This window comes from Myotis nattereri (genome assembly GCF_964212035.1).
Source record: "Myotis nattereri genome assembly, chromosome: 18".
In the NCBI taxonomy this organism is placed as follows: Eukaryota; Metazoa; Chordata; class Mammalia; order Chiroptera; family Vespertilionidae; genus Myotis; species Myotis nattereri.
The window spans coordinates 130073-157608 of record NC_138093.1 but is presented as its reverse complement, the minus strand read 5'-3'; the positions used below and the strand labels follow the sequence as shown (position 1 = coordinate 157608).

The 27536-nt window shown below is 49.5% G+C and overlaps 7 protein-coding genes across 7 annotated transcripts; 5 read left to right on the top strand and 2 right to left on the bottom strand.

Moving 5' to 3' along the window:
• Window positions 1-9753: 9753 nt before the first annotated feature.
• On the bottom strand, window positions 9754-10134 carry LOC308534364 (histone H2B type 1-C/E/F/G/I; the record flags this gene model as incomplete). Its single annotated transcript, XM_081112850.1, has 1 exon — window positions 9754-10134. One exon carries the CDS (start codon window positions 10132-10134, stop codon window positions 9754-9756), a length of 381 nt encoding a protein of 126 aa, XP_080968976.1.
• Window positions 10135-10456: 322 nt separating this feature from the next.
• Window positions 10457-10849, top strand: LOC308534145 (histone H2A type 1; the record flags this gene model as incomplete). The annotated part of the gene is made up of 1 exon (XM_081112492.1): window positions 10457-10849. One exon carries the CDS (start codon window positions 10457-10459, stop codon window positions 10847-10849), a length of 393 nt encoding a protein of 130 aa, XP_080968618.1.
• Window positions 10850-12056: 1207 nt separating this feature from the next.
• Window positions 12057-12467, top strand: LOC308533933 (histone H3.1; the record flags this gene model as incomplete). The annotated part of the gene is made up of 1 exon (XM_081112166.1): window positions 12057-12467. The coding sequence occupies one exon, from the start codon at window positions 12057-12059 to the stop codon at window positions 12465-12467; it is 411 nt and encodes a 136-aa protein (XP_080968292.1).
• Window positions 12468-18148: 5681 nt separating this feature from the next.
• LOC308534409 (histone H4) lies at window positions 18149-18460 on the top strand (the record flags this gene model as incomplete). Its single annotated transcript, XM_081112901.1, has 1 exon — window positions 18149-18460. One exon carries the CDS (start codon window positions 18149-18151, stop codon window positions 18458-18460), a length of 312 nt encoding a protein of 103 aa, XP_080969027.1.
• A 1976-nt stretch (window positions 18461-20436) lies between these two features.
• LOC308533769 (histone H3.1) lies at window positions 20437-20847 on the top strand (the record flags this gene model as incomplete). The annotated part of the gene is made up of 1 exon (XM_081111881.1): window positions 20437-20847. The coding sequence occupies one exon, from the start codon at window positions 20437-20439 to the stop codon at window positions 20845-20847; it is 411 nt and encodes a 136-aa protein (XP_080968007.1).
• Window positions 20848-23893: 3046 nt separating this feature from the next.
• H1-5 (H1.5 linker histone, cluster member) lies at window positions 23894-24571 on the top strand (the record flags this gene model as incomplete). Its single annotated transcript, XM_081113308.1, has 1 exon — window positions 23894-24571. One exon carries the CDS (start codon window positions 23894-23896, stop codon window positions 24569-24571), a length of 678 nt encoding a protein of 225 aa, XP_080969434.1.
• Window positions 24572-24910: 339 nt separating this feature from the next.
• LOC308534594 (histone H2A type 1) lies at window positions 24911-25303 on the bottom strand (the record flags this gene model as incomplete). The annotated part of the gene is made up of 1 exon (XM_081113138.1): window positions 24911-25303. The coding sequence occupies one exon, from the start codon at window positions 25301-25303 to the stop codon at window positions 24911-24913; it is 393 nt and encodes a 130-aa protein (XP_080969264.1).
• Between the last annotated feature and the right edge of the window lie 2233 nt (window positions 25304-27536).

Genomic DNA, 27536 nt, shown 5'->3' with positions numbered 1-27536 from the left:
TGACTGTAAATTGACACTGAAGATACTCACAGGCAACTCAGCTCCATCAAACTCAGCCAGAGCAGCGTCCTACTGCTGGCAATGTAGGGCTCTCGGTGTTTCCTGGAGTCTTCAGGGTTCTTTATGCTTCACGACCTCACCGACGCTGCTCCCTGCTCGAAATATACCCCCGTCCTTCTGGCGAAGTCAGCTCGTGTTTCACTTCACCCCCAGTCCAGGTAAGAACAGCATTTGTTCACCGATATGTTTTAGCCGATATTGCATGATATGCACCTTTTTCTTACTAAAATGACGCTTCATAGTAGGATCCAAACTTTTTTTATGACTGAATCACCACAAGCCAGTCGGAAGTCAAATATATGTGATGAGTATGTTTTTTTGAAAAATGAGTGAATGCTCCTGTCAGCACAGAACCGGCTCAGACTGGCCCTACCCTGTCTCTGACAAAACACTGAATATTTTTCAGAGACAGAACCAAACTGCAAGCCATGCAGCCAAAGGGTGTGCAGAGCAGAAAATAGTGCAAATTAAGCCCCTGTGCGACCAGAACCTGACCGCAGGAGGCGAAGGTGCGCTGTCCAGGAAGGCCTGGTGCTGAAACCCATTACACCTCGCGAGGAGCCCTGGATCGGAAAGGCAGGTATCAGCTTGTCTCCTTGACAGTCGATTTCAAAATAAAGCTGTCTTTCCAGAGCCAGGTGCCACAGACCGGCTGCTGTGCCCATCGGGCAGTGGACCTTGCTCGGTCACGCACATTTCCAGGCCTGCCTGCGCTCCACGGCAAGATGAGGCATCAGGAAGCTATTTAATCCGGGGTCATAAGAAAGCAACCTGGGAAACTAGAGCCGTCTCTGTAATGTTTACTGTGTTACTGTCTATAGTAGTTGCAGCGCATCCACTGACGTTCAGGAGTGTGATTTTAACTCCTATTGATAAAAAGCTGCCAATTCCAGGGTCTTGTGTTCAGTGATGTTAAAAAAATAAATAAATAAAAAGCAACACAGGATTTCCAGTTCCTCAGGTAAGGAGCTTGGAAATAGCCTGTCCATCCTGGACAATAGTCAAAAAGCTGAACAGACTGAAAACATAATCCACTGTTGAAGCCATAAGAGAGGGGAGTCGCAGGGAAGCCCCGGCCCCCAGCCTGGAGACAGGGGGGCACGGTAGTCCTGGGCTTGCCCAAGCCGAGACCCCAGGCTCAGTTAGTCCCTTCGCCATACGGGTCTGCTCGCGGACAGGAGTTGCTCCGTAAACCAGGAGGCGCATGTCTCACGTGTGTGTGGTTGGGTAGCGGCAGAGTCCCCAGGTCAGAAACAAACAAGAGAGCAAACCAACGCACACACGAAACTGACCTTCATGATGAGAGGCCCAGGGAGGAAGCGAGGACGTTGGGGAGGCATTTTGTCCAGAGGCAGACTCTCCGCCTGAGCCTCTAGAGGAGCCCAGACAGGTGGAGGGGGTGCGTGTGCGGGGTGGAGGGCACCGCCTTTCTCTGTGCGGTAAGGCGCGAGGGGTCACTGCTCTGGCCGTTTTCCCGCAGGAGATGCCGGTCCGCCTGGCTCTGACTTCGAAGGCGGTTTTCCCGGGGGCTCGGGAGGATTCGGGGCTCCGGAGGACTTGGGCGCTGGGAGCGCGGCAGGGCAGGGCGGCCCGGAGGCGAGGGCGGCGCGCTCCGTCTCTCGCTCCGGATCCCGGGGGAAGGTTGCCTCTGGCAGGTTTAGAGGAAGGATCTTCCGGGAGAGCCGACAGCGCCGCGGCCCAAACGTGTTGTATCCGCCGAGCCGGCCCGGCCCGCGGGGAGAAGGTGCAGGTGCAGGTGCCTGTGCGGGGCCGCGGGCGGTGAGCGTCCCGCTCCGGTCCCGGAGAACGAGGATCTGCGTGTCTCCGCGGCTCCGTAGAGCGCGCGCGGGTCGCGCGGGGAAAGCATGCTCCAGTGGCGCAATCGGTTAGCGCGCGGTACTTATACGGCGGTATATGTGCGGGTGATGCCGAGGTTGTGAGTTCGAGCCTCACCTGGAGCATGTTTTCTTCCCTCTGCGGTGTCAGGAACTCGTCTCGTTCTTATGCGTTTTTCCCCTTCTCTCCAAAGGAAAAAGCTAAAAAGCGGTTTTTCTATTTTCCAGGGTGAGACCGCCGACAGCCACCGGGTTAAGGAGCATTTCTCGTCGTTTTCAAACAGGAAGAAATCAAAACAGAGGCGGACAATGAAAAGGATGCCCGCGATCCAGCTTCTCCAGCGGCAGACCTCAAGCGGTTGGGCAGGCCAGCCTGCCTCCCGGGCTCCCCTTGTTTTCTTTAAACGATTCCTTGGCTCTTTGGGGCCTGAGCAAGGAAGCGGGGGGACTGGACCTTGCTCTCTGGGGTCGCGGGGTGCAGGGCCACGCGGAAGCTGCCCCCAGGTGTGCTGGCTTCGAGGCCTCCGGGCGGCAGGGAGGATGCTGGGCGCCACCTGGGAAGTGTGAGCCAGCTCTGGGCGCGCTCCGCAGCCAGCTTCCCATCAACCAGCCTGGGAAACACCGGGCATAGGCAGCAGGCGGGCGTTTCTCCCGAATCTCATCAGAAAAGAAAGAAATGGCCTTGTCTGAGAACTCTGTGTGTCTGAAGTAGTCAGTGTTGTTCTGTCCTCACCCAGCCCCTCCCGGGTCTAATCCTGTCTCGTGTATTTCCCCCCACTTTGTCCCCTGATTTCCTCTCCTCTAAGGAGATGTACATTCTTTGTATTATTTACTTTGATTACATCATCTCTCTGACGCTACCTTTACTGGGCTACACGTTATATTTCCCGGAACAAGGCCGAAAAAATCTGACTTTTTCTGATATGTGGCTTCCAAAAGGGAACCTAAGATTAAAAAGACTATTTAAAAGTAATTGACAAGAAAAGCAGGTGCAGGCCAAGCCGAAATAGCTCAGTTGGGAGAGCGTTAGACTGAAGATCTAAAGGTCCCTGGTTCGATCCCGGGTTTCGGCAGAGTTATTGCTCCTTTTCGAGAGAGCTGATGAACGTTCACAATTTAACTGTGTGAACGTGGAATACTGGCTTAAAAGTCATATTTCAATAGTATGGGGTTGAAGGTATAGAAGAAAATCCCTTTATTTTAGAGCGTAAACTTCTTTTTAGTGTTTTCATTTCATGGAAAGACAAGGGTGCCACCGTGTGGCCGGTTCGCTCAGTAGGTTAGAGCGCGGGGCAATAACGCCAAGGTCGCGGGGTTTGAGCCCCTTAAGGGCCAGGAGCCCATTTTATTCTCTTCCAGTTTGAGCCAACACCCAAAGATCACTACAGTTAAGAACTGGAAGTTCAGACCTTCTCCCTCTAATTCTGTTTCTTTGTTATGGGGTGGGTCCACAACATTAGTAACAAAGAAACAGAATTTCGGAGGATGAGGCCCAGAAATCAGGATTTTAAAAAGATTCCCAGGTGATTCTACTGTGCAGCCACGGTTGAGAACCACTGCTCTAATGAACATGAAGGCCGTTATTTTTTTAATAAAATTAAAAAGTAATAGAATAGCGTTAGGAAGGGTTTATTGAAGAAAACTGAACGAGTAGAATGGGAACGAGGCGAGTGAGAGAGAAGGGGAAATTAAGAGGTAGGAGAAGTTTCACTAGTCAACTGACCTTTGATAGAGGAGCGGAGGCAATTCAATATGGAAAGAATAGTTCTTTCAACAACTGATATGGGACAACTAGACATCCACAAGCTAAAAAATAAAAAACTATATAAAAAATAGTATACATACAGGCCTTACATATTGCAGTTTTTTACAAAGCTAAATGTAGTCTCACCATGTACTTCAATAATTTCATGCTTTGGTATTTGCCCAAATGAAATGAAAACTACGTCTACTCAAAACCCTGCACCTGGATGTTTACAGAAGCTTTATTCATCATTGTCAAAATTTGGAACCAATCAAGATGTCCTTCAACAGGTGAATGAATAAGTGAACTGTGGTACATCCAGACAATAAAAGATTATTTAGCACTAAAAAGAAATGCGTTATCAAGCCGTAAAAGAACATGGAAGAGCCTTCTATTCATATTCCTACGTGAAAGAAGCCCCTCTGAAAAGTCTACAACGATTTGACATTAAGAAACATGCAGAGACAGTGAAAAGGTCGCTGGTTGCCAGGGTTGGGGCGGTGCATAGATGAACAGATGGAGCACAGGGTTTTTAGGGCAGTGACACTACTGTGTGCACTGTAACGGCGGATACGTGACATGACGCATTTGTCTAAATCCATAACCCTGTGTGACACAGTGCACTCTACTGTGGACTTTCGGTAGTAATAATGCACCAATATTGGTTCATCCTTGTAAAAATGTATCACACTATGTGGAGAGCGGCTACAGTGTTTGGGCAGGTTCAGGCCTCGGACTAATGAGAGGGCACGGTCCTCTTGTGGCAAAGCCACGTGCAGGTCCCAGCTTGGAGGGCACAGCCCTCCCAGCACAGTTATAGCCAAAGGCTGTGGTTGTGAGCTTGCCCTGATGGTCTGAACCTGTGGTCCCAGGTGGCTGAGTGATATGGGCTGCAGGAGGTGCAGCAAGTGCTGCCAAAACAAAGGTTGATAGAGTTCAGGTGCATGTAATTGAGTAGATTGGAAACCAGCGAGAACGTTGTAAACATCTTGACCATGCCCTGACTTTGCCTCGTGGAATCTGGCTATAAAACAAATTTTATAATATAAAAAAAGCACCATCAGAGAGCAGCGTCCCACCGGGCCCCAGCTGTATTCTCTTGTCTGTCTTCTTTAATCCTTCACCGCCCCCTCTCAGGTGCACCCCTGATGGTGCTGAGCGGAGCACAACACCAATACAAGATGTTAATAATCGGAGAGATTCTGAAGTGGGGGAAAGGGAGTGTATGGGAACTCTGCACTTGTTTATGTAAATCTAAAAATACTCTAAAAGTAAAGCTTATTTCAAAAAGTAAACAGTGTTTCTAAGGTGGAACGGCTTTAATGTATTTTTATTGATTTCAGAGAAGAAGGGGGAGAGAGAAAATCATTGATTGGCTGCCTCCTGCATGCCCCCTACTGGGTATAGAGCCCGAAACCCGGGCATGTGCCCTGACTAGGAATCCAACTGTGACCTCCTAATTCATAGGTCAATGCTCAACCACTGAGCACACTGGCCAGGTGGAACAATTTTAAATCAAGGACATGATTAAAAGAGATTGTACCAGTGGTTAAATTATACCGTTTTTGTAGATAATGAACTGAATTGTCACCACAGTGCCAAAGCATTAATGGGGGTGGGGTGGGGGCTTTTGAAGGAGGTTCAGGGGTAGATTTAGAGCAGGGGTCCTCAAACTTTTTAAACAGGGGGCCAGTTCACTGTCCCCCAGACTGTTGGAGGGCCGGACTATAGTTTTAAAAAAAGCTATGAACAAATTCCTATGCACACCGCACATATCTTATTTTGAAGTAAAAAAACAAACCGGGAACAAATACAATATTTGTATTTGCATGTGGCCCGCGGGCCGTAGTTTGAGGACCCCTGATTTAGAGTTACTCATAATACCAAGGTTAAACAAAAGCTAGCAACAAAACAAAACTAAAAGAACACTCAAAGCAAGCATCAAAATCAAATGTTTACCATGCTGCCACAGACAGATGCCTGGGCAAATTTTATATTTTCAGGAAACAAGCAACAAATAATTTAATTTTTTCTGAAATGTGACATCCAAAAGGGTAATGAAGAAAATTTTTAAAAAGCACTTTTAAAGTTATTGACAAGAAGAGCATCATTAGGTTTAGCTGAAATAGCTCCGTTGGGAGCATGTTAGACTGGAGATCTAAAGGTCTCTGGTTCAATCCTTGGTTTTGGCAAGTGTTTAACTTTTAATATATTTTTTCAATTACATGTAGATTAAATATCATTTTGTACTAGTTTCAGGTGTCCAGCACAGTGGTTAGACCATCATATACTTTACAAAGTGACCCCCTGATATTTCCAGTACCTGCCTGGACCCATACATAGTTATTACAATATTATTGACTATATTCCATACTAGAGGCCCAGTGCACAAGAATTTGTGCACTTGTGGGGGGGGGGGTCCCTCAGCCTGGCCTGTGCTCTCTCGCAGTCTGGGACCCCTCAGGGGATGACCACCTGCTGGCTTAGGCCTGCTCCCCGGGGGATTGGGCCTAAGATGGCAATCAGACATCCCTCTGGCAGCCTGGCAGCCCTCGGGGGATGTCCACTTGCCAGTGGGGAGCAGACCTAAACTGCAGTCGGACATCCTTAGCGCTGCTGAGGAGGCAGGAGAGGCTCCCACCACCACCGCTGTACTGGCAGCTGTCAGCCTGGCTTGTGGCTGAGCAGAGCCCCTCCCATGTGAGAGTGCCCTGACCACCAGAGGGCAGCTTCTGCATTGAGCGTCTGCCCCCTGGTGGTCAGTGTGTGTCATAGTGATCACTCATTCCCAGTCCTGCTGTTAGGGTCAGTTTGCATATTACCCTTTTACTATATAGGATAGAGGCCTGGTGCACGGGTGGGGGCTGGCTGGTTGGCCCTGAAGGGTGTCCCGGATCAGGGTGGGGGTTCCGCTTGGGTACCTGGCCAGCCTGAATGAGGGGATGATGGCTGTTTGCAGCTGGTCACACCCCCTTCAGGGTGGGGGTCCCCACTGGGGTGCCTGGCCAGTCTGGGTGAGGGGCTGAGGGTTGTTTTCAGCTGGTGGGCAACTGAAGCTCCCAGCCTCTCCTTTTTTCTTTCTTTCTTTTTTTTTTTATTCTGGGATTTATTTACCTTCTATTGCTGTCACTGGTGCTGAGAGCCTGCTCCAGCTCTGAGGCCATTGCAGGCTGAAAGCAGGTATCTGGGGTTTGTTTAGGTTCTATAATTGCACCATTGTTGCATCCAGAGCTCAGAGCTGGGCTGCGGCAGGTGGGGAACCTTGGCTTCCTCCATCACTGGAGCAAGCAAGGCTCATGTTCACTTCAGCTGCCTGGCTGCCAGCTGCCACCTTGGCTGGCAGTTAATTTGCATATCTCGCTGATTAGCCAATGGGAAATGTTATGGTTAATTACCATGTTTCTCTATTATTAGATAGGATGTTGTACTTCACATCCCCATGACTATTTTGTAATTACCAATTTGTACTTCTTTTTTTTTTTAATATATTTTTTATTGATTTTTTTATTAGAGAGGAAGGGCGAGGGATAGTGAGTTAGAAACATCAATGATGAGAGAGAATCATCGATCAGCTGCCTCCTGCACATCTCCTACGGGGGATGTGCCTGCAACCCAGGTACATGCCCTTGACCAGAACCGAACCTGGGACCTTTCAGTCCGCAGGCTCATGCTCTACACAGGCCATGCTCTATCCACTGAGCCAAACCAGTTTCAGCACCAATTTGTACTTCTTAATCCCTTCACTTTTTTCACCCAGCCCCCTTCCTCCCTCCCCTGTGGCAAGCATCAGTCTGTTATCTGCATCTATGAGTCTGTTTCTATTTTGTTTGTTTATATTGTTCTTTAGATTTCACATATAAAGTAAAATCATATGGTCTTTGTCTTTCTCTGTCTGGCCTATTTCATTTAGCCTAATACCCTCTAGGTCCATCCATGCTGTCACAAATGTTGAGTTCATTCTTTATTATGATTGAGTAATATTCCATTGTATGTACCACAGCTTTTTAAAAAAATACATTTTATTGATTTTTTTACAGAAAGCCAGGAGAGGGATAGAGAGTTAGAAACATCAATGAGAGAGAAACATTGATCAGCTGCCTCCTGCACACCTCCCACTGGAAATGTGCCAGCAACCAAGGTACATGCCCTTGACCAGAACCGAACCTGGGACCTTTCAGTCCGCAGGCTCATGCTCTACACAGGCCATGCTCTATCCACTGAGCAAAACCAGTTAGGGCTGTACCACAACTTTTTTATCCACTGTCTATTGATGGGGACTTGATTGCTTCTATAGCTTGGCTCCTGTAAATAACACTGAAATAAGCATAGAGGTGCAGCCTAGCCAGTTTGGCTCAGTGGACAGAGCTGTGACCGAAGGGTCCCAGGTTCGATTCTGCCTTATTTCCACCATCTGGTGAGTGATCATTGGATTCTGCGAGGTTGAGGAGGGTGAGTTAACCTCCCAGGAAGTCAATAAAGCTTGTCTTCATTCATTCTTTCTTTCTCTTTCTCTCTCTCTCTTTCTCTCTCTCTCTTCTTTCTTTCTTTCTTTCTTTCTTTCTTTCTTTCTTTCTTTCTTTCTTTCTTTCTTTCTTTCTTTCTTTCTTTCTTTCTTTCTTTCTTTCTTCCCTTCTTTCTAGGCTAATAGTCTTCTTTATGTAGAAGCTACATCAGCACTGCATCCTGTTTGGTTTCTGGGCGTGAACAGCTCTTATCATGCTTATCCATGACCTCTTGCTATGGTCCAGTGACCTTTTTAAAAAATTATTTCTTCATTTCTTCCTGTACTTTAGTTTTACAATAGAAAACCCTGGCAATGGAATTGAGGAGCAATCTCTCTGCACTTAACATACCTCGAAGAAGGGATAGAATGCAGAATATGGGAAAGATATTTTTCCTTTTTCTGACAATAGAATGTAGAAGGCAATGTGAGGACCAGTTACATAGTTGGTGATGTTCCATGCAAAACAAAAGTGTGGAGTCTCTTGTTAAAAAATTATTGATGATTTTAAGGTAATGACAGCAGAGCATTAAACAAAGACGAGGCTCCCCTGAGAACAGGAGGACCCCGTGCAACTGCCCGAGTTGCATGCCCAGGGAGCCAGCTTAGGCAGCACTGTATAGGGTGGTCACCCGCGTTAGTCCCTGGGCCCTGCTTCACTCTTGGATAATTAGATTATCCTCACTGGAACCATCAGTGTAGGTGGGGGTGGGAAGGGGGGGGTGAAGGGGAGGCTTCTGCCTTCGAAAATCCAAGTATTTTGGAGCTGTGGGCATTTCAAAATCTCAACTAAGCCATAGGGATACCATTTCATCCGAAGAGGCAGAATGGAGTGTAAAACCAGCAGGAAGCGTGAACTCAGTGAAGAGAACTTTCCAGCATAACTGGGGGTTCCTCAGCCGCCCACACTTACTCCAACACTGTCATTGATTCTGGAAAGAACTGACGGCTTCCCTTTGTCCTGCTCGTTTTCTACAGCCCAAGATCCTGGGTGTGTCTCATGGCAGAGAAAAGTGAAGAGGGGAGAGCTGTGTGTAAAGAAGCCGCACGCAGCCTTTGGTTTGGCTCCTGGATTATGCAGGGCCCTTTTCATGATCCCCACAAACCTACCCTCACTGGCTGCCGATCCCTCGGGGTACTTCATTGTCACAAAGCTTCTTCCCCATCTGTGAGGCTTAACTGTGACTAAACTCCTTTCCCTTGGGATGAGTTGTGATGGCACATTTCCTCCAGTGTTAAGTGCAGCAAATGTTGCTGGTCGCAGTTTCTGTGCTTGGTGGAACTGGGAAGCAATCTCTATGCACTTAACATATCTGGGACCTGGTCATCTGTCCCCAGAGGGCAATAACCACTCAGTCTGGCTACACACAAAACCATTGCGGTGGGAGGGACAGCATGGGATCCTGCACAAGAGAGTGGGGGGGGGGGGGGCACAAATGCTCAACTCTAGTTTTTCTCAAGCCTGCTCATTACTTTTTAAGATGTCCTCCCAAGATAATGCTCCCCATACCCATCCCCACAAATGATAGGCAAAGCACAGCAGGTTTTTCTTGGCAGGTGAGTGGCTCTGAAAAGAGCCTTTAGGACAGGAGTCAGGCCGCGTGCTCGCGCGTCTACTTGGAGCTGGTGTACTTGGTGACGGCCTTGGTGCCCTCGGACACGGCGTGCTTGGCCAGCTCGCCGGGCAGCAGCAGGCGCACGGCCGTCTGGATCTCGCGGGACGTGATGGTCGAGCGCTTGTTGTAATGCGCCAGGCGCGACGCCTCGCCCGCGATGCGCTCGAAGATGTCGTTGACGAACGAGTTCATGATGCCCATGGCCTTGGACGAGATGCCGGTGTCGGGGTGCACCTGCTTGAGCACCTTGTACACGTACACCGAGTAGCTCTCCTTGCGGCTGCGCTTGCGCTTCTTGCCGTCCTTCTTCTGCGCCTTGGTCACCGCCTTCTTGGAGCCCTTCTTCGGGGCGGGCGCGGACTTGGCGGGCTCGGGCATGGTCGGGAGGAACCGCCGAAGAAGCCGGGCAACAACGGGAAGAGCGAGCGCGAGGCTGCGAGTGTCCTCCGGTTCAGGCTCCTTCCAGGCGGCGGGGAGGAAAGGCGTGTCGGACTGGTGGTGAGTCCCGGAAACGTCACCGGGATGCTGTCCACTGACAACGGGTGTGTTTCAGAACCAGGATCCCATTGGTTGAAGGGAAAGGGCTGTAACTTGCCGCCAATGGCACAGACTCACGTTCGCGCCGCGGCGCGACTATAAAGAGGGCAGCTGCGGGCGACTCGGCTCAGATCAAGCTCTGAGCGGAGGTTTCCTGTCCATCATGTCGGGACGCGGCAAGCAGGGCGGCAAGGCGCGCGCCAAGGCCAAGACGCGGTCCTCGCGGGCCGGGCTGCAGTTCCCCGTGGGCCGCGTGCACCGGCTGCTCCGCAAGGGCAACTACGCCGAGCGCGTCGGGGCGGGCGCGCCCGTGTACCTGGCGGCGGTGCTGGAGTACCTGACGGCCGAGATCCTGGAGCTGGCGGGCAACGCGGCGCGCGACAACAAGAAGACGCGCATCATCCCGCGCCACCTGCAGCTGGCCATCCGCAACGACGAGGAGCTCAACAAGCTGCTGGGCAAGGTGACCATCGCGCAGGGCGGCGTGCTGCCCAACATCCAGGCCGTGCTGCTGCCCAAGAAGACCGAGAGCCACCACAAGGCCAAGGGCAAGTGAGGACCCTGCGTTCCTTTGGCAACAACGCCAACAACTGAACCAAAGGCTCTTTTCAGAGCCACCCACGCTTTCACTAAAGAGCTTGCAGTTGCCATGGAGGAGCAGCTACTTGAGAATGCTCCCTCCCACCCACCAGGGGGCGTCACTGTAGACACCCTGTAGACGGGAAAGGAGCTGCAGTGAACACAAAGCTAGCGACAGTGCGGCCACTAAGGGATAGAGACTCTGCACCCGGTAATGAACGCATGAAAGCTGCAGGCCCTCGGGCTCAGACCAGGACAAAACACGACCGGAACACGCCGGGTGGAAGGTGACTAAATGCAAATAGAGTTAGCGGCCCGCAGGGCGATGAAACCACTCCTGTCTCTTGTTGGTGTGGTTTTGCATCTTAATGGGACACATCTTCGCTAACGCCCACCTCCTAGCCTAGGGGGACCTAGAGGGTTAATAGGAAAGCAACGCTGCCCGCCCCGGGGTCGCGTCCCTTCCGCGGAGCTTCCCTGCCGGGGCCCGGCGTGACTGGCACCGTCATCTTTCTCTCCACTTACTCGTTTGAGGATGTGTTCTCTTAACCCCTTTTACACAAGTCTCACTTCAAATGGTTAAACGTAGTGGGATGCTGCCTACGAACGTGGTAGGGAAAGGCCAATGTCAATCGAGCTATAATATCAAATGTGAAATGGAGTTCAACAGACATTTAGAAAAGGCCTACAGAACATTTTAAAATCTCTGAGTTTAAATAGAGAAATGAAGAAACTGACGGGAAATCCTCTTTCCTAAACCTGCATGAGACTGAAAAGTCCCTTGGCCAATCCCACGTAGCGCGCGCTTTTTTCAAAAAGATCAAAGGGAAGCCAGTTTCCGGCGTCAAAATTTAAAATTTTTATTCCGCGAACAAGATATTTACATGAAATTCTGCGGAGCAAAGACAGAGGACATTGTAAAGAAAATGCGTACAGACCGAGCGACGAGAAAGGGTAGGAAACAGCCTCTGCTGAAAGGGTGGCTGGGAGGAAGAAGTTAATTTCTGATCCAAACGCCCCGAGGCTCCGGGATCAAAAAGCGGACGCGGCTTCCAATCACGTCACTGCGGGCCTTGATGGGCAGGCGCCTCCTCCAATCACAGTGGCACTTGCCTTACATATACCGGTTGCGAGCCCGCGCTGCCGCCATTCCTGCAGCAGTTCTCTGCTTGTTTGTGTTGGAAATGGCTCGGACCAAGCAGACGGCGCGCAAGTCGACGGGCGGGAAGGCGCCCCGCAAGCAGCTGGCCACCAAGGCCGCCCGCAAGAGCGCGCCGGCCACGGGCGGCGTGAAGAAGCCGCACCGCTACCGGCCCGGCACCGTGGCCCTGCGCGAGATCCGCCGCTACCAGAAGTCCACGGAGCTGCTGATCCGCAAGCTGCCCTTCCAGCGCCTGGTGCGCGAGATCGCGCAGGACTTCAAGACCGACCTGCGCTTCCAGAGCTCGGCCGTCATGGCGCTGCAGGAGGCGTGCGAGGCCTACCTGGTGGGGCTGTTCGAGGACACCAACCTGTGCGCCATCCACGCCAAGCGCGTCACCATCATGCCCAAGGACATCCAGCTCGCGCGCCGCATCCGCGGCGAGAGGGCGTGAGCTCTTGGCGGGCGGCAACCTGGAACCCAAAGGCTCTTTTCAGAGCCACTTCCAGCATCACTGACAGTGGCTGTTGCACTCCTAGTTTATGCGTTAAAAACGCAAGCCCGGCGTACAGTTTATGGAAATAAGGTTCCCTCCAGAACTATGGGGGTCATTTTCCTCAGCCAATTGGGTGTCAAGGTTGGCATGGCCTCACGTTCAGTGTTTACAGTACAGTAGCTATTTAGGGAAACTAAATTGCTTAGCCAACTGTTGCTTCAAACACCTGCACTTTCAAAGGCACCTATGCGTCCGCGAAGATAAGTCGCCGCTTGGACCCTTGTTATCCGGGAGGAAAGAGCTAAAGTGACTATTTAAATACGAATAGAGTTAGCGGCCCGCAGGGCGATGAAACCACTCCTGTCTCTTGTTCGTGTGGTTTTGCATCTTAATGGCTCACATCTTCCCTAACGCCCACCTCCTAGCCTAGGGGGACGTAGTGGGTTGTTAATAGGAAAGCAACGCTGCCCGCCCCGGAGCTTCTCTGATTCTCTACAGAATCATAAGAATATTCATCAGAATGTTGTTTGTGATAGCAAAAAGGTATAGATAATTAAAGGCAATGAGTAAATAAATAGGAATTAAGCCTATCCTGTAACAAGGGGTTCAGCGCATAGATCTTTGCACCTCCCTTACCCACTTCTGATAGTCACAAATATGCTAATCAGGTCTGGGAGTCGAACCTGAAAATACCTCTCAGGGTCTGGACAGGCAATTTATGCCCCCTCTCTAGTTCTACTAGAAGTTTCTCTTCCAAAGGCCCTCAACTACTGGAGGATAAGGCCATGCAGGTTCCTTTCAACAAGTCTGGGAAGGAAAGGAGAAGATGGCATTCAGCCTCCAATGGCTGTAGGAAAACAAAGTTGAATTAGGGTTATTCTGGTTTTCACTTGCCAAAGTGGCCTAAAAGAGGGTTTGTAGGAATGACAGTTCTGTGTTAGAAACTTTGAGTGTAGTGGTTTATTATTCACTCTGAAGGAAAAGAATCTTATTTTAAAAATGGACACAGCTGAGTGGCTAGCAATTATAGGAATAACTTTTAAACATCACCTGTAATCAGATAATGCAAATTAAAACAACAATGCATAACACCCAGCAGATTATCAAAATCAGAAGTTAGGTTTGCCAAGCATGAGAGGTGCAGAAACTTACTTTTATGTGGTGGTTTACTGATGGTGGTCTATACAGACATTTAAAGAACCACCTAATTTAGTAAAACTGGGTGTACCCAGGCCTGTGCCCCAAGGAAATTCTCCTACAGAATCATAAGAATATTCATCAGAATGTTGTTTGTGATAGCAAAAAGGTATAGATAATTTAAGGCAATGAATAAATAAATAAAATACTCTAAATAAAATACTTGTTTCTAAGGTCAAGAAACAAGTACATAGGGTGGGGTGGGGAGGAGACATATGCAATACTTTCAACAATAAAGATTTATTTCTTTTAAAAAAAGGTGGGAAAATTCCTGGGCCAGTGGAATGGGGAAATAGATGAGATAAGCAAGGCCAAACAATTTAAACAGCTTACAGCTAGTGGATTGAAAGACTTATCTTCCCTAACTGCGGACACCTGAGAACAAATGCTTTCTATCTCTCCTCCCTAAGCGCAGAATGAAAAGCTTAAATTCCTCTGGTCAGGGAGATAGAGAACAGAGATCTTTTCTTCTTACTTTCCAGTAAGTTAAAAGCAGCCCCACCTTGGCTCACTTCTTTCTTATAAGGTGTTTATGGAACCAAAGCAGACTACCACCTCGGCTCTCCCCTGCTGCGTCTACAAAACTTTCCTTTGTTTCACTGTCCCCAGCTTTAATAAATGTACTTTAAAAGGAAAAAAAGAAAGAAAGAAAGAAAAAGAAAGGAAGAAAGAAAGAAAAGGAAAGAAGAAAAGAATGAAGTACATGGCAAAGAGAAGCCCTGAACTGTTATTCAGTTCATACCTGGACACCTGTGCTATGATCTCCAACCATTTACTTCCAAATTACCTGTAATAAACACCAAAGCCAAAGGTACTAAATCTGAGTACTTTTTACACACGGTTTGCAAAACACCAGCGGCTGAGTCCTTTCAGGCTGCTGTGGCAGAATTCCACAGACCCTGTGGCTTAAACAGCAGAAATTTAATCCTCACAGTTCTGGACGCTGACAAGTTCAAGAACAAGGCCCCGTCGGACTTACTGTCTGGCGAGAGCCGCTTCCTGGTCCAGGCGCAGCCGTCTTCTCCATTTGTCCCCTGAGATGGAAGAGGTGATGGGTGGCGGGGGTCCTCTGACAGGGGCTCAAACCCAGACAAGAGGGCTCTGAGTTCATGACCTAAGCAACTCCCCAAGGCCCCACCTACAAACATCAGCACATTAGAGATTAGGTTTCAACCTAGGAATTTTGATGAGACACCAACTTTGTCTATAGCAGAGAGTCTGATTTCAAAGGACAGAAGTGTAGGCACTATGTTCGCCACCCCTGTCCCTATTCTCGAGCCAGGGAGGTGGCACAGCAGGAGAGCCCTACACCCAGACTCTCTTCACCCTCATCCCTGTCCTGTCAACATCCAGCCCTGAAGATATTAGTAAGGGGAGGTACAGGAAAGAAAATCAGAGCTTCTGCGAGGTATTATTTGGTATATTTCAATCATGAAAACCAGTGAATTTTAACAGAAGCTTAAGAGGAACATGAAGACCATCAGCGGTCATATGTACGAAACATGGTAGGTTTTTATGTAAAACGAGGTATGAAAAGCTTTATAAATTGGAGGATACTTCTGGGTCCAGAGAGAGTTTCAGGAGAAAGGAGGGGGTACCTCTGGAAGTCAGTTTTAAAGCCATACGCAGACAAGAACATGGTACAGTGAGCCTCAGGAAAGGGTGTGTAAGATGCGGGGAGAATGAGGCCTGAGTTTGGGGGACAGTGGAATTTGGGTCTCCAAGTTTGTTTAATTGATATTTTAGCAATGGAGGCAGCAGAAGCTTAAGCAAGTGTAAGGATGAGAACAGAGATGGTGATGGCTCTCAGGTGTGAGCAAGAAGAAGGGACGCTCCAGGCGAGCATGCCTCATTGTTAAGATTCTGACCTGGACACTGTAGAACGGGAGGGAGATCTGAGGGCATAAGTTCGTGGAGTAGAAACCACCCCAAAGGGCTTCTGTGTGTGTGCTTACGTATGAATGAGTATGTGTTTTCAGGATAGAATAACTGAGGATTAAAATAGGACTCATCACTACTAAATCAAATAATGTTAAATGCAGAGCAAGAGAAAAGTAAAAGAGACACAGCACAACCTATCAGCCAATTCTAAAGCCTCAACCCAAACAAACAAAACAAAGTCAGGTGTCAAGGAAATAAACATGTGGCATAAGAAGTTGAGATATAACCACATTGAAAAGGATCGACTCCACTTGTACTAAACATTACAAAAGTGTCAGTTAGACCAGTGTGGGTCAATACGCAACCCTCAACATTGCAAAGGACAGTATAGCTCAGGTTTTCATCTGATTAAAGGGGAAATTAAAAGTCTGCCAAATTTCTCTCGGAAAAGAATGTTTCTTATTGTGTGAGGAAAAAAAGTTATTTATCAGAATTATTCAACAATAATTTATTGGGTAACTCATGTCAATCAGCATTATTATTTACTGAGAAAGACAAAAAGAAAGCATCCGAATCATACTTTTTTTAAATAAAATGAAATTCTTAAACTTTTTTTAAGGTAAGAAATCTGTGTCTCTTCCACAAAGGTGGAAGAAGAGAATGAACAAGTCTCTAGTTTAACAGAGAGAAGTACACCTTTGAGAAACATAGATGTGAATGTTAATATCATTTCCGGAGCAAAGCACTGCTACTGCGATTAAGTTACAGATCTTTCAGAGTGTGTCACCTTCACCAGACAGAGGAGCCCTGGCATATTTCCTCCTGTTTCCAGAAACAAACAGGAGTCCTCCCTCATCCTCGGGGAATGTGTTTCTAGACCCCTCAGGGCCTGCTAATCGACTCTCTCAAGAAAAAAAGCAGACCTTCCTCAAACAACTTTAGAAAATGAGTGTTTCTAACCAAGATGAAGTCACCCCACCCCACTCCCACCCCCACCTGATAGCCGCGCTGGACAGGATGTGTAGCAGGTGAGGCAAAGGACAGAGAAGCAAAGGTGATAAGTGAGGAGCCCACCGAGAAGTTCCCTGTAATCAGGGCCATTACTGTCACAGCCACTGACTCAGTCCAGATGACATAGAAAGCATTTGCACACCAGGCTTCCCCAGTGGCCAGAGGACAGCACTCACTGCTCTTGAGAAGGGTCACTCAGACCCAGCAGCCATAGGCATGAGGGCCGTGGATGCCGAGGTGACAAAATAAAGACAACAACAGGCAAACAAACCCACCCCCAAACAACAGCAAAGCCAGACCCAGACAAAAGCATGGTCGTTGGGAGGGGCAAGCACAGAACTGTTAGAAGAGCAGTTGGACTGAGGAGTTTTTTGTTTTAAATATTTTTATTGATTTCAGAGAGGAAGGAAGAGGGAGAGAGAGAAACATCCATGATGAGAGAGGATCATTGATCGGCTGCCTCCTGCGCGCCCCTCACTGGGGGTCAAGGCCACAGCCCAAGCGTGTGCCCTGACGGGAATTGAATCTGAGACCTTCAGTTCACAGGCTGACGCTCTATCCACTGAACACACTGGCCAGGGCAAGGAGTGATTAATGAGGTTTTAAAACATTTATCTTTGAAGAATTTGTCTTTCTCTATCTGACTTATTTCACTTAACATAATTTCCTCTAGGTCCATCCATTTGTCGCAAAAGACAAGCTTGCATTCCTTTTTATGGATCAGCGATAGTATATACATCACATCTTTATCCACTCGTCTACTGATGGACTTTTATGTTGGTTCAATAATTTGGCAATTGTAAACAGTGCTGCGACGAACATAAAAGGATGCATATATCTTTTTGATTATTGGTTTGCATTTCTTTGTATAAATACTCAGAAGTGGGATTGCTGGGTCATATGCTGGTTCTATTTTAAATTTTTTGAGGGACCTCCATACCTTTTCCCATAGTGGCTGCATCAATTTGCAATCCCACTAACTGTGCACAGGGCTCCCTTCCCCTCACATTTGCTCTTTGGTGATTTATTGATAATATCCACTCTGGCAGGTGCCAGGTGACCTCATTGTGGTTTTAATTTCTTTCTGATAGTGTTATTGGTGTATAAAAATGCAACTTATTTCTGAATTCTGAGTTCTGACGCGTTACTGAGTTCATTTATTAGTTCTAAAAGTATTTTTGGTGGAAACATTAGGGGTCTGTATATAGTATTATGTCATGTGCGAATAATGAATTTTACTTCTTACTTTCCAAGGTGGATGCCTTCTATTTCTTGTTTGATATACTATGTTGAATAAAAAAGGGTGAAATGGACATCCTTGTCTTGTTACTGGTATTGAAGACAAAGCTTTCAGCTTTCTATCCTTGCATATGATGTCAGCTGTGGTTTTTTCTAAACCAGGAGGTTTGATGAAGCGCCGCCCTTTTCATTTTCCGGAAAAAGAGCGCGGGGCGTGGCGGGGCGGAGCTTGCTCCCAAACAGGTCCGCTGCAGAAGTATATAAGCACAGCCCGCGAGGGAGCTGGGATTGCGTTCTTTCCAATTGCAGGCATGTCTGGTCGCGGCAAAGGCGGGAAGGGCCTGGGCAAGGGCGGCGCCAAGCGCCACCGCAAGGTGCTGCGCGACAACATCCAGGGCATCACCAAGCCCGCCATCCGGCGCCTGGCGCGGCGCGGCGGCGTCAAGCGCATCTCCGGGCTCATCTACGAGGAGACGCGCGGGGTGCTCAAGGTCTTCCTGGAGAACGTGATCCGCGACGCCGTCACCTACACGGAGCACGCCAAGCGCAAGACGGTCACGGCCATGGACGTGGTCTACGCGCTCAAGCGCCAGGGCCGCACCCTCTACGGCTTCGGCGGCTGAGGCCCCAAACCACTACCTTCGACAGCAAAACCAAAGGCCCTTTTCAGGGCCGCCCACCCCCTCTCGGAAGAGCTGCGCGCTGTCGTGCTTTGTGGCCGGAATGGGTCCGGCCGCTGGCACAGCTCCCAGAACAGGTCCTAAGGCTCTGGGTGTGCCTGGCTTCCTCGGACCCGTAACCCCTCCCCTCTCCCCTGTAAGATGCAGCACCGGCAGGAGGCAGTTTCCAGGGACGCGGTGCCCTGCAGGTGCCTCCAGGTTCCTTGTCCCGGGGGCAGGGCAGCGGCTAGAAGCTTCCACGTGTTCGTGCAAAGGAGCTCCCCAGGCTGCTGCCGCCGCCCACACGAAACCGGAGGGTTACACGGACACTGCTCGCAGGGGCGAGGGGAGAGGATTAACTAGAGGATTATGTGCATAACCCGTGGACGCAGACATTAGTGCGAAAGCAAAAGTCACAAAAAACACCTTAAAGCAAGAAAAGGGACATTGCCAAGAAAATGCTGGTGGTTAGTTTCTAGTCTTTCCTGCGCGAATTTCAGAAACGATCGGTAGAGGTGGTCTCCCCTGCCCGTCCTCCGCCCTGGCCCCAGGCGTCGGGCTGTGTCCTCACTCCTCCCCAAACGCGAGCCTCGGGTCCGGGCCCCTCCCTGAGCCGCCAGCGAGTCACATTCACTGGACGGAGTGTCGGCGCTGTGACGCGGCGCCCAACCCTCTCTGAGCCCCGAAGCCTCGCTCTGCACCTGAGAAGGAGGGGCTCCCTCCCGAGGCCACAGGCTCCGCTAGGGACGCGGTCTGCGCTTCGGGGGCACTCCGGTGCGGCGTTCTCCAAACCGCCGTTTCATGACGGAAAGGCCCTTCGGGACACCCCAAAATCTGCTTAACAGCTGTAGGTGTACCGGTTAACAATGCGGGTTTTTTCACTCCCTGGAGTCACATGTATGTTGATATATATATGCGATTTGATATGTATGCTATTTTGTTGACAACAAGCTTCAAAACTTCATGTGTCAAATTTTCTGAAGTTGTAAACATCATAGATATTTTTACCCTTAAAAATGTTGAATTTTGTGCCAAAAAAAAGCGATGGCACATGGACTTCCTGAGAAGCACTTCAACACATACAAAGAAGTGGACAATTGGGTCTCTGAATGGTTTGCCTCAAAACAAGAAAAGTCCTATTGGGACTGTCTCCACAAATTACCTAAAGGTGAGGGAAATGTGGAGCTAGCGATGGACATTACATTGAACAAAGCACTTTTGATGTTTCTCTTGAAATGATCATGTTCTCTTTGATTACAAAATCTGCATTATTAACCGGTAAATGTTCAATTTGCATTTTTAACTGGTAAAGGTGCAATCCGCATTATTAACCGCTGAGGGACTTGGATGGTGTAACTTGCCCCAAACAGTTTCAGTGCATTTGGGTACCCATGCCCAGCGTGCCCATCCCCGAGGCTGTGGCAGTCTCGGGTGACTCAAACCCACACCGCCGGTCCTGATACCTTCAGGAAAGCTAGTGTCCAGGACGGTAAATATCACCACCTTTACGGAGAAGCTGACCGGCGCTTGTGCTCTCAAGCTCTTGGAGCGACTACTAATCCCGCTCAGGGTGAAGACGGGCGACACAGTGACGAGAGGTTGAAACCACAGTTCCCCCGTTTAAATGATTTCCCTTTCATGCTCAGTTTTGACAAGAATCCCATTAGGACATCTTTTATTTAAACCAGTACAAGGAGCTTTCAGATTCTCAAGACCACATTTTCTTAAGAGTTTTTAATACATACTAGAGGCTTTTTAAAGGTCACTAAGATATTTTCTTTTACATCATCACAGACAGCGAACAGGCGGGAAAACGTTTCCTAAACTAAGAACTAAACCCGCGGGGAGGCAATGGGAGGAGCAGGTACCATCCAATCGGAGCGCGAGAGTCGCTATAAATATAGGGCGGCCGGCTCTCCCTCACTGGTAAGATCCTCAGCATGGCTCGCACCAAGCAGACGGCGCGCAAGTCGACGGGCGGGAAGGCGCCCCGCAAGCAGCTGGCCACCAAGGCCGCCCGCAAGAGCGCGCCGGCCACGGGCGGCGTGAAGAAGCCGCACCGCTACCGGCCCGGCACCGTGGCCCTGCGCGAGATCCGCCGCTACCAGAAGTCCACGGAGCTGCTGATCCGCAAGCTGCCCTTCCAGCGCCTGGTGCGCGAGATCGCGCAGGACTTCAAGACCGACCTGCGCTTCCAGAGCTCGGCCGTCATGGCGCTGCAGGAGGCGTGCGAGGCCTACCTGGTGGGGCTGTTCGAGGACACCAACCTGTGCGCCATCCACGCCAAGCGCGTCACCATCATGCCCAAGGACATCCAGCTCGCGCGCCGCATCCGCGGCGAGAGGGCGTGAGCTCCATCCCGCCCACTTGCCAAAACCCAAAGGCTCTTTTCAGAGCCCCTCAACTCTCATCAGTGAAGAGCTGTGGCGCCTAGAGGCTGCCTGGCAGCCTGTGGGAAAGTTCACTGGGTTTCTGAGCGCATTTCCCGTGTGACACGCGTCATGCACGCGATGGATGCCCTGCCGTCCAGCATCTGGCTGTGTCCCGTAAACTCAACCCCAGCCTCGTTTCCGTGTCTGGCACATGCCTGCTCCGTCTCAGCCATGAGAAGCATTTTGTGGCAAAGCACTTTTTGCAAAAGCTCAGCCATGTTATAAATTGGCTATAACAAACTTAGAGAGCTTTAGTTCAGCTTGCTGAGGTTTTTCTAATTTTGATGCGCCTTTAATTTTTTCAAAGATTTTTGGCCCCTGTCCTTAAGAGGTTGGTCCCTTTTACTTCTATGTCTTAAGGAATAACTAGTATCGCCCCAAGTGTTCTAAATGTGGCTGGTTTTTGTTTCAATGTCCTGTTGAGCTTTGTGCATGTGACCAGGGGGCTGATGGCTTGCAGGCTGCAGGCTGTCCTTTGGAAAATGAATTCGCAAGACGGCTGACACTTTTCTAGGCCTTTGATAAGTGTTTTAAATATGTCCTTGTCTGTGATTTTTTTTTCTTTTTTTTTTTTAGATAGGGCCACACTAGGCTATATCTGAGGTGGGATTTTTAAAGCTCTTTCTTGTGTGCACTCATGATTTTCTGGCTTGTAGGTTTGTTTGTTTTTAACAGAACTCGGCTCTTTATTTTGTACAATTTTCCAGCTTTTTAAAGTCTCCAGTGTGCTCTTCAGATATGTCTATCTTTTCCTCATTTTGCTGCTTGCCTTGTGGAGTGGGCATCTTCCCCCCAGGAGGTGGTAGGTTATATGGAAGCAATTGTTCTCCAGTGTCTTCAGCCAGGCCATGGGGGCCTTCCCTTCCTGTTTTTGGACTTGTATTTGCCCTTCCAGAGCGCCTTACACCCCAACTGTCAGCTTCCTGGAAACGAAGAGTCTCTGAATGCTTCAGAAACCATCCTGACCCATCGGGCCGAAGCCCCTTCCTGCAGAGCTCGGAGCTCCTGGACTGTCAGGTGTAGGGACCCCTGGTGCTGCCTGTTCTGAGCTTCAGAGATCGTCCTCTCTCCACACCTTCTCAGATTTCCCCATCATAATAGAACCAGGTGGTCTATGTTCAAACCTCAGAGCCACCAATTATTAGATATACAACCTTTGACAAGTTACCCATTCTCCTCTCTCCTCTCTCAGCCTGTGGAGTTATAAAATGTGCCAAATGAATGAAAATCTGTAGAGCATCCTTAGATGAGCTCCTGGGACTTAGTAAATGTTCGTTGTACATTAGCTGTTCTTGTTGTACCTCTCTCCTGCCCCTGAAGCATAGAGGCTTTTACACACACACGCACACCCCTGCCACAGATCTAAGAGTTTTGTGATCAAAACAGTGAAAAGTGTTTGGCTAGAACATTTTCTTGTTAAGATTTTTTAAAAATTCCCATTGTTCTGAAAGAGCCAGGCTTGCAACTACATTCCATGATCCATGTCTATGTGGATGAGTTCAAAGCACAACAAAAGGGCCAGAGAGTAGATATTTTAGATTTTGGTGGCCAAATGTGGTCATTGTCAATATTTTTTTCTAACATAAAAATCCAAACACCACTTTTAGCTTGAGGGCCTTACAAAAACAAGACACTGGCTGGATATGGCCATCGGCGTCTATATAGTTTCACCTCCAGGGATGCTGACGGAAGTGTGCTGGCTATTTTGGTACAGTGTTGCACAGGGAACACTAACTACTGTTTATTGTGTTAGAGGTCACAGTCATCATTTCATGTCCCTTATCATCCATGTAGGATGGTCATTCCCCATCCTACATGCCTCCAAGTAAACAGCAAACTTCATTCTCCATGCCCACCTCCTGCTCGTTGCCTCAGTTCCCGTGGGTGGTAATGTTTTCCTGAATTCTTCTGAGTTTAGGAAATCCCCAGTCCACCTTTCTCATAGTCAGTTGTCAATTACTTTTATGAAATACAGGTCTATGTTTGCTTAAACAGAATAATATCCACACAGATGTCTCCTGTCTCCTAACAGAAGAGCTGCAATTTGGACCAGAGTTTGAGAGCATTGAGAAAGCACCTTGAAAATGGACAAAGTCTCATTTGTGCTTTAGAAACTATTGAAGCCCTTGAATAAATTTTTTTTTGGCAAGTTCCAGAGTTTTTTCTAAAACATTATCTGGATAAACATTTTTTTTATCATTATTTTAATAGATTTGGGTAGTGACTAAAGAAAGAACACATCTCAATCAAAAACATGCCAAATTCAAGTTTGAATTTGAATCTATCTTTTGATTCTGAAGCCAAAGTAATTTATCTTTTTCCTGGTGCAATGAACTTTTCCAAGTTGCAAAATACCTGCCCCTAAAGACGCAGGCTCATGGAAACTCCTAGGACGCAGAATCGGGTTTCAGAGGAAGGGCTACCTGGTGACCAGGTGCCCTGACACCTGTGTTCCTTGCCAGTTAGAAACAAAGTTTCTATCCAGACCAAGGAACCTAGCGTCTTTCCGCTTGTAAAAATCAAAGGCCAAACTGAGGGACAAAGCTTTTAAAAAAGGCTCCCTTGTTCCTTAGTAGAAATTTGTTGCCACATACAACCAAGCAGCGCGATACTCTAAACCAGGTGGACTCCTATGCAAAATGGTAGCGATTTTAAAAAAATAACTTCATCCGTTGTTCGTGATGCAGAAAAACACGAGGAAGCGAGCCGGGAGGCTGTTTTCCGCCCTTGGAGCTTCAAAACGTCACATTCTGTATCCGAGTTTTGAACATTTAACCAGAATTTTGGGATTAAGAAACAGTTTGTAAATCCAACCGTTAAAGGCGGCCGCCCGAGGGCGGCGGATTGGGCGCCCCACCAATCACAGCACAGCATCGGCTTATATAAGTCCGGGCCCGAGCCCGCCGCCTCCAACCTCCCGCTTTGGTTTGGAGTCTTGCCTGCTCTCCCAGCTACTCTCAGCGCCATGTCGGAAACTGCTCCCGCGGAGGCCGCCGCCCCGGCGCCGGTGGAGAAGTCCCCCGCCAAGAAGAAGGCGGCCAAGAAGCCGGCGGGCGGGGCCGCCAAGCGCAAGGCGTCCGGGCCGCCCGTGTCCGAGCTCATCACCAAGGCGGTCGCCGCCTCCAAGGAGCGCAACGGGCTCTCGCTGGCCGCGCTGAAGAAGGCGCTGGCGGCCGCGGGCTACGACGTGGACAAGAACAACAGCCGCATCAAGCTGGGCCTCAAGAGCCTGGTGAGCAAGGGCACCCTGCTGCAGACCAAGGGCACCGGCGCCTCGGGGTCCTTCAAGCTCAACAAGAAGGCGGCCTCCGGGGAGGCCAAGCCCAAGGCCAAGAAGGCGGGCGTGGCCAAGCCCAGGAAGCCTGCGGGCTCCACCCCCAAGAAGCCCAGGAAAGCGACAGCTGCCAAGAAGTCCGGGAAGAAGACCCCCAAGAAGCCGAAGAAACCGGCGGCCACCGGCGCCAAGAAGGTGGCCAAGAGCCCCAAGAAGGGCAAGCCCGCCGCCAAGCCCAGGAAGGCCGCCAAGAGCCCGGCCAAGCCCAAGCCGGTGAAACCCAAGGCGCCCAAGGCCAAACCTGCCAAGCCCAAGAGCGCCAAACCCAAGTCTGCCAAGACTAAGAAGGCGGCTCCGAAAAAGAAGTAGGATGTTTGCCTCCTGAGAGGCCACCAAACCCAAAGGCTCTTTTCAGAGCCACCCAGAGGCCTCGAGAAACAGCTGGGCACTGCACTACTTAGGTCTGGAAGGTCTGAGGCTACTGCACTGTATCTTAGGTACACGCGGTTCTGTATGGGATACGATTCCCTCCCAGCATTGTTGCCCCTGCCCATCCCTCCGACTGTTTCCTAGCTCCCACGATTTGACCGCTTTTAGATTATCTTATAAGATGACATTCACATGCCTTCTGCTACAACACAAGCTCTTTAGTGAAAGCGTGGGTGGCTCTGAAAAGAGCCTTTGGTTTTGGATGTGGCGACTTGCTCCTCACTTGCCCTTGGCCTTGTGGTGGCTCTCGGTCTTCTTGGGCAGCAGCACGGCCTGGATGTTGGGCAGCACGCCGCCCTGCGCGATGGTCACCTTGCCCAGCAGCTTGTTGAGCTCCTCGTCGTTGCGGATGGCCAGCTGCAGGTGGCGCGGGATGATGCGCGTCTTCTTGTTGTCGCGCGCCGCGTTGCCCGCCAGCTCCAGGATCTCGGCCGTCAGGTACTCCAGCACCGCCGCCAGGTACACGGGCGCGCCCGCCCCGACGCGCTCGGCGTAGTTGCCCTTGCGGAGCAGCCGGTGCACGCGGCCCACGGGGAACTGCAGCCCGGCCCGCGAGGACCGCGTCTTGGCCTTGGCGCGCGCCTTGCCGCCCTGCTTGCCGCGGCCGGACATTCCGGCTACAAACTCCACCGCAAGGGGCTGCAAAAGCGAAACTGCGCGGGCGGCACTTTTTATAAACGTTTGTGGCGCGAAGAAGCAGGTGTGGCATTGGTTCAGGTTTCAGCTTCTAAACCAGTGAACGTGCAAGTTTGGGATTCTGGCGCTCTGATTGGGCAGAGCCAGGTTTTGAGCTTGCTCTCCGGAGCCAACAGACACAGGGCTCTGGTTTATCACCTTATTTGCATGCGAGCTTCTATATAAACAGGACACAGCGTGCTCCCCTCTTCTCTAGCCCACCATGTCTGCTGAGCTACCAGCGGTTCTCAACGTGTGGGTCGCGGACCCTTTGGCGGTCGAAAGACCCGATCACAGCGGTCACCTAAGACCATTATGCATATCAGATATTTCCATTAGGATTCAGAACATTAGCAACAAAAATAATTTTATGAGTGGGTCACAGCATGAGGAACTGTATTTAATGGGCCCGAAGGTTGAGAACCACTGTCAGCGCTGGCCCCGAAAAAGGGATTCAAGAGAAGGTGGTGAGCAAGGCGCAGAGGACAGATGGCAAGAAGAGCAAGGGCAGCCTTACATGATCCTGGAATGAGCGAAGGACACAGAAGTGCTCATTGGGTCAAGAATGTGGTTTAAGTGAGTTTTTTCTTGTGTGTTCACAATGATTCTATTGGAGAATATTTCAACCTTGCCCGTGAATGAGGTGCACGGGGAATGGAATTTAGCACCAGGAAACCCCCAAGCACCTACCAAATTTATCTTTGAGTCAAGTAATTATAAACGTTTCCCACTGCATTGACTCAAACACCGTGTGTGGTTCCGTAGTGAGTGCAGCGGTTGGCACATCTGCTTTACACGCAGAAGGCCCTGGTTCCATTCCATTGGGACCAGTGAAGCAGCCTTCTCTTCTCTCCCCCCTCCAAGGCAAACAGGGATCTCTTGTTTGCGATTCTGTCCCATTGAGTCTCAGATCCACTGACACCTAAGCCCAGGTTGTCACCAACAATTGTCCTGTGACTTCTGCTTCCAGACACAAGGGAATTGGAGAATGGTTTCAGGGAAACCTGAGGGCTGGAGTCACTAACCATCCCTTTTTTCTCTCTCTTAATTTCTATTGTTGAAAGTATTACATAGGTCCCCCTTTTTTCCTATTAACCTCTTCCAGCCGCTCCCGTCCCCGTCCCCCCAAGGGTTATGCATATATGCATGCAAGTTCATTGGTTGATGTCTTCCCGCCCACCCTCCCTGCCTTCCCTCTGAGGTTCAACAGTCTGTTCATGCTTCTGTGTCTCCAGGTCTATTTTGTTCATCAGTTTATTAGGTTCATTCGACTCCACATATGAGTGGGATCATGTGATACTTATCTTTCTCTGACTTATTTTGCTCAGCATATTACCCTTCACGTCCATTCTTGCTGTTATGGATAGTAAGAGTTTCCTTTTTCACAGCTGTGTAGTATTCCATTGTGTAGATGTACCATGTTTTTTAACCATTCATCTGCTGATGGGCACTTAGGCTGTTTCCAAGTCTTAACTGTTGTAAATTGTGCCGCTATGAACATAGGGCTGCTTATATCCTTTCTGAGGAGGGTTTCAGGTTTCTTAGGATCTAGTCCTAGAAGCGGGGTCTCTGCTCATAAACACACCTGGGAAATGCCCAGTTCAATCTTGTCACCCTCCTGCTTCCTGCAGAGCAGACTTGGTGATGCTCACTCAATGCCACACAATGTCATTGTGACCCTATAACAAGTGCTTGGCACCAAGTACTGCACTGTACCTGCCAGGCACCCTTTGCTCTGAGCAAACCAGGGAGTGTGGGCCTTCTTCACCTGCTCGCTCACCTGGCACTACAGGTTAGTTCTGCACCAGGTGCAGGACTCTGACCTTCTCACTAATGTTAGGTCTGGTCAAATAACTGAGTCAATACCCCTCCCCTGGGAACTGACCTTTAGGCCACTTCATTACGGATATCCCCTTTTGCTTAGGCCACATGCCACTTGTTAAGACTATTATCTCTCCCCTCCAGACCTTCCAAGGATCCAGACCTACACAGAGAACTCTGTGCCCAGAAAAAGCCCGCCAGAGTCCTTTAAAACCTCTGATGCCTGTCTTTGGGTGCTGGCACCATTGGGGGCTCAGCCTATCTGGTATCCAGATGACCTAATTCTATATAATAAAGAGGTTATATGCAAATTGACCCTCACTCCATCACACCGTCACAAGATGGCTGC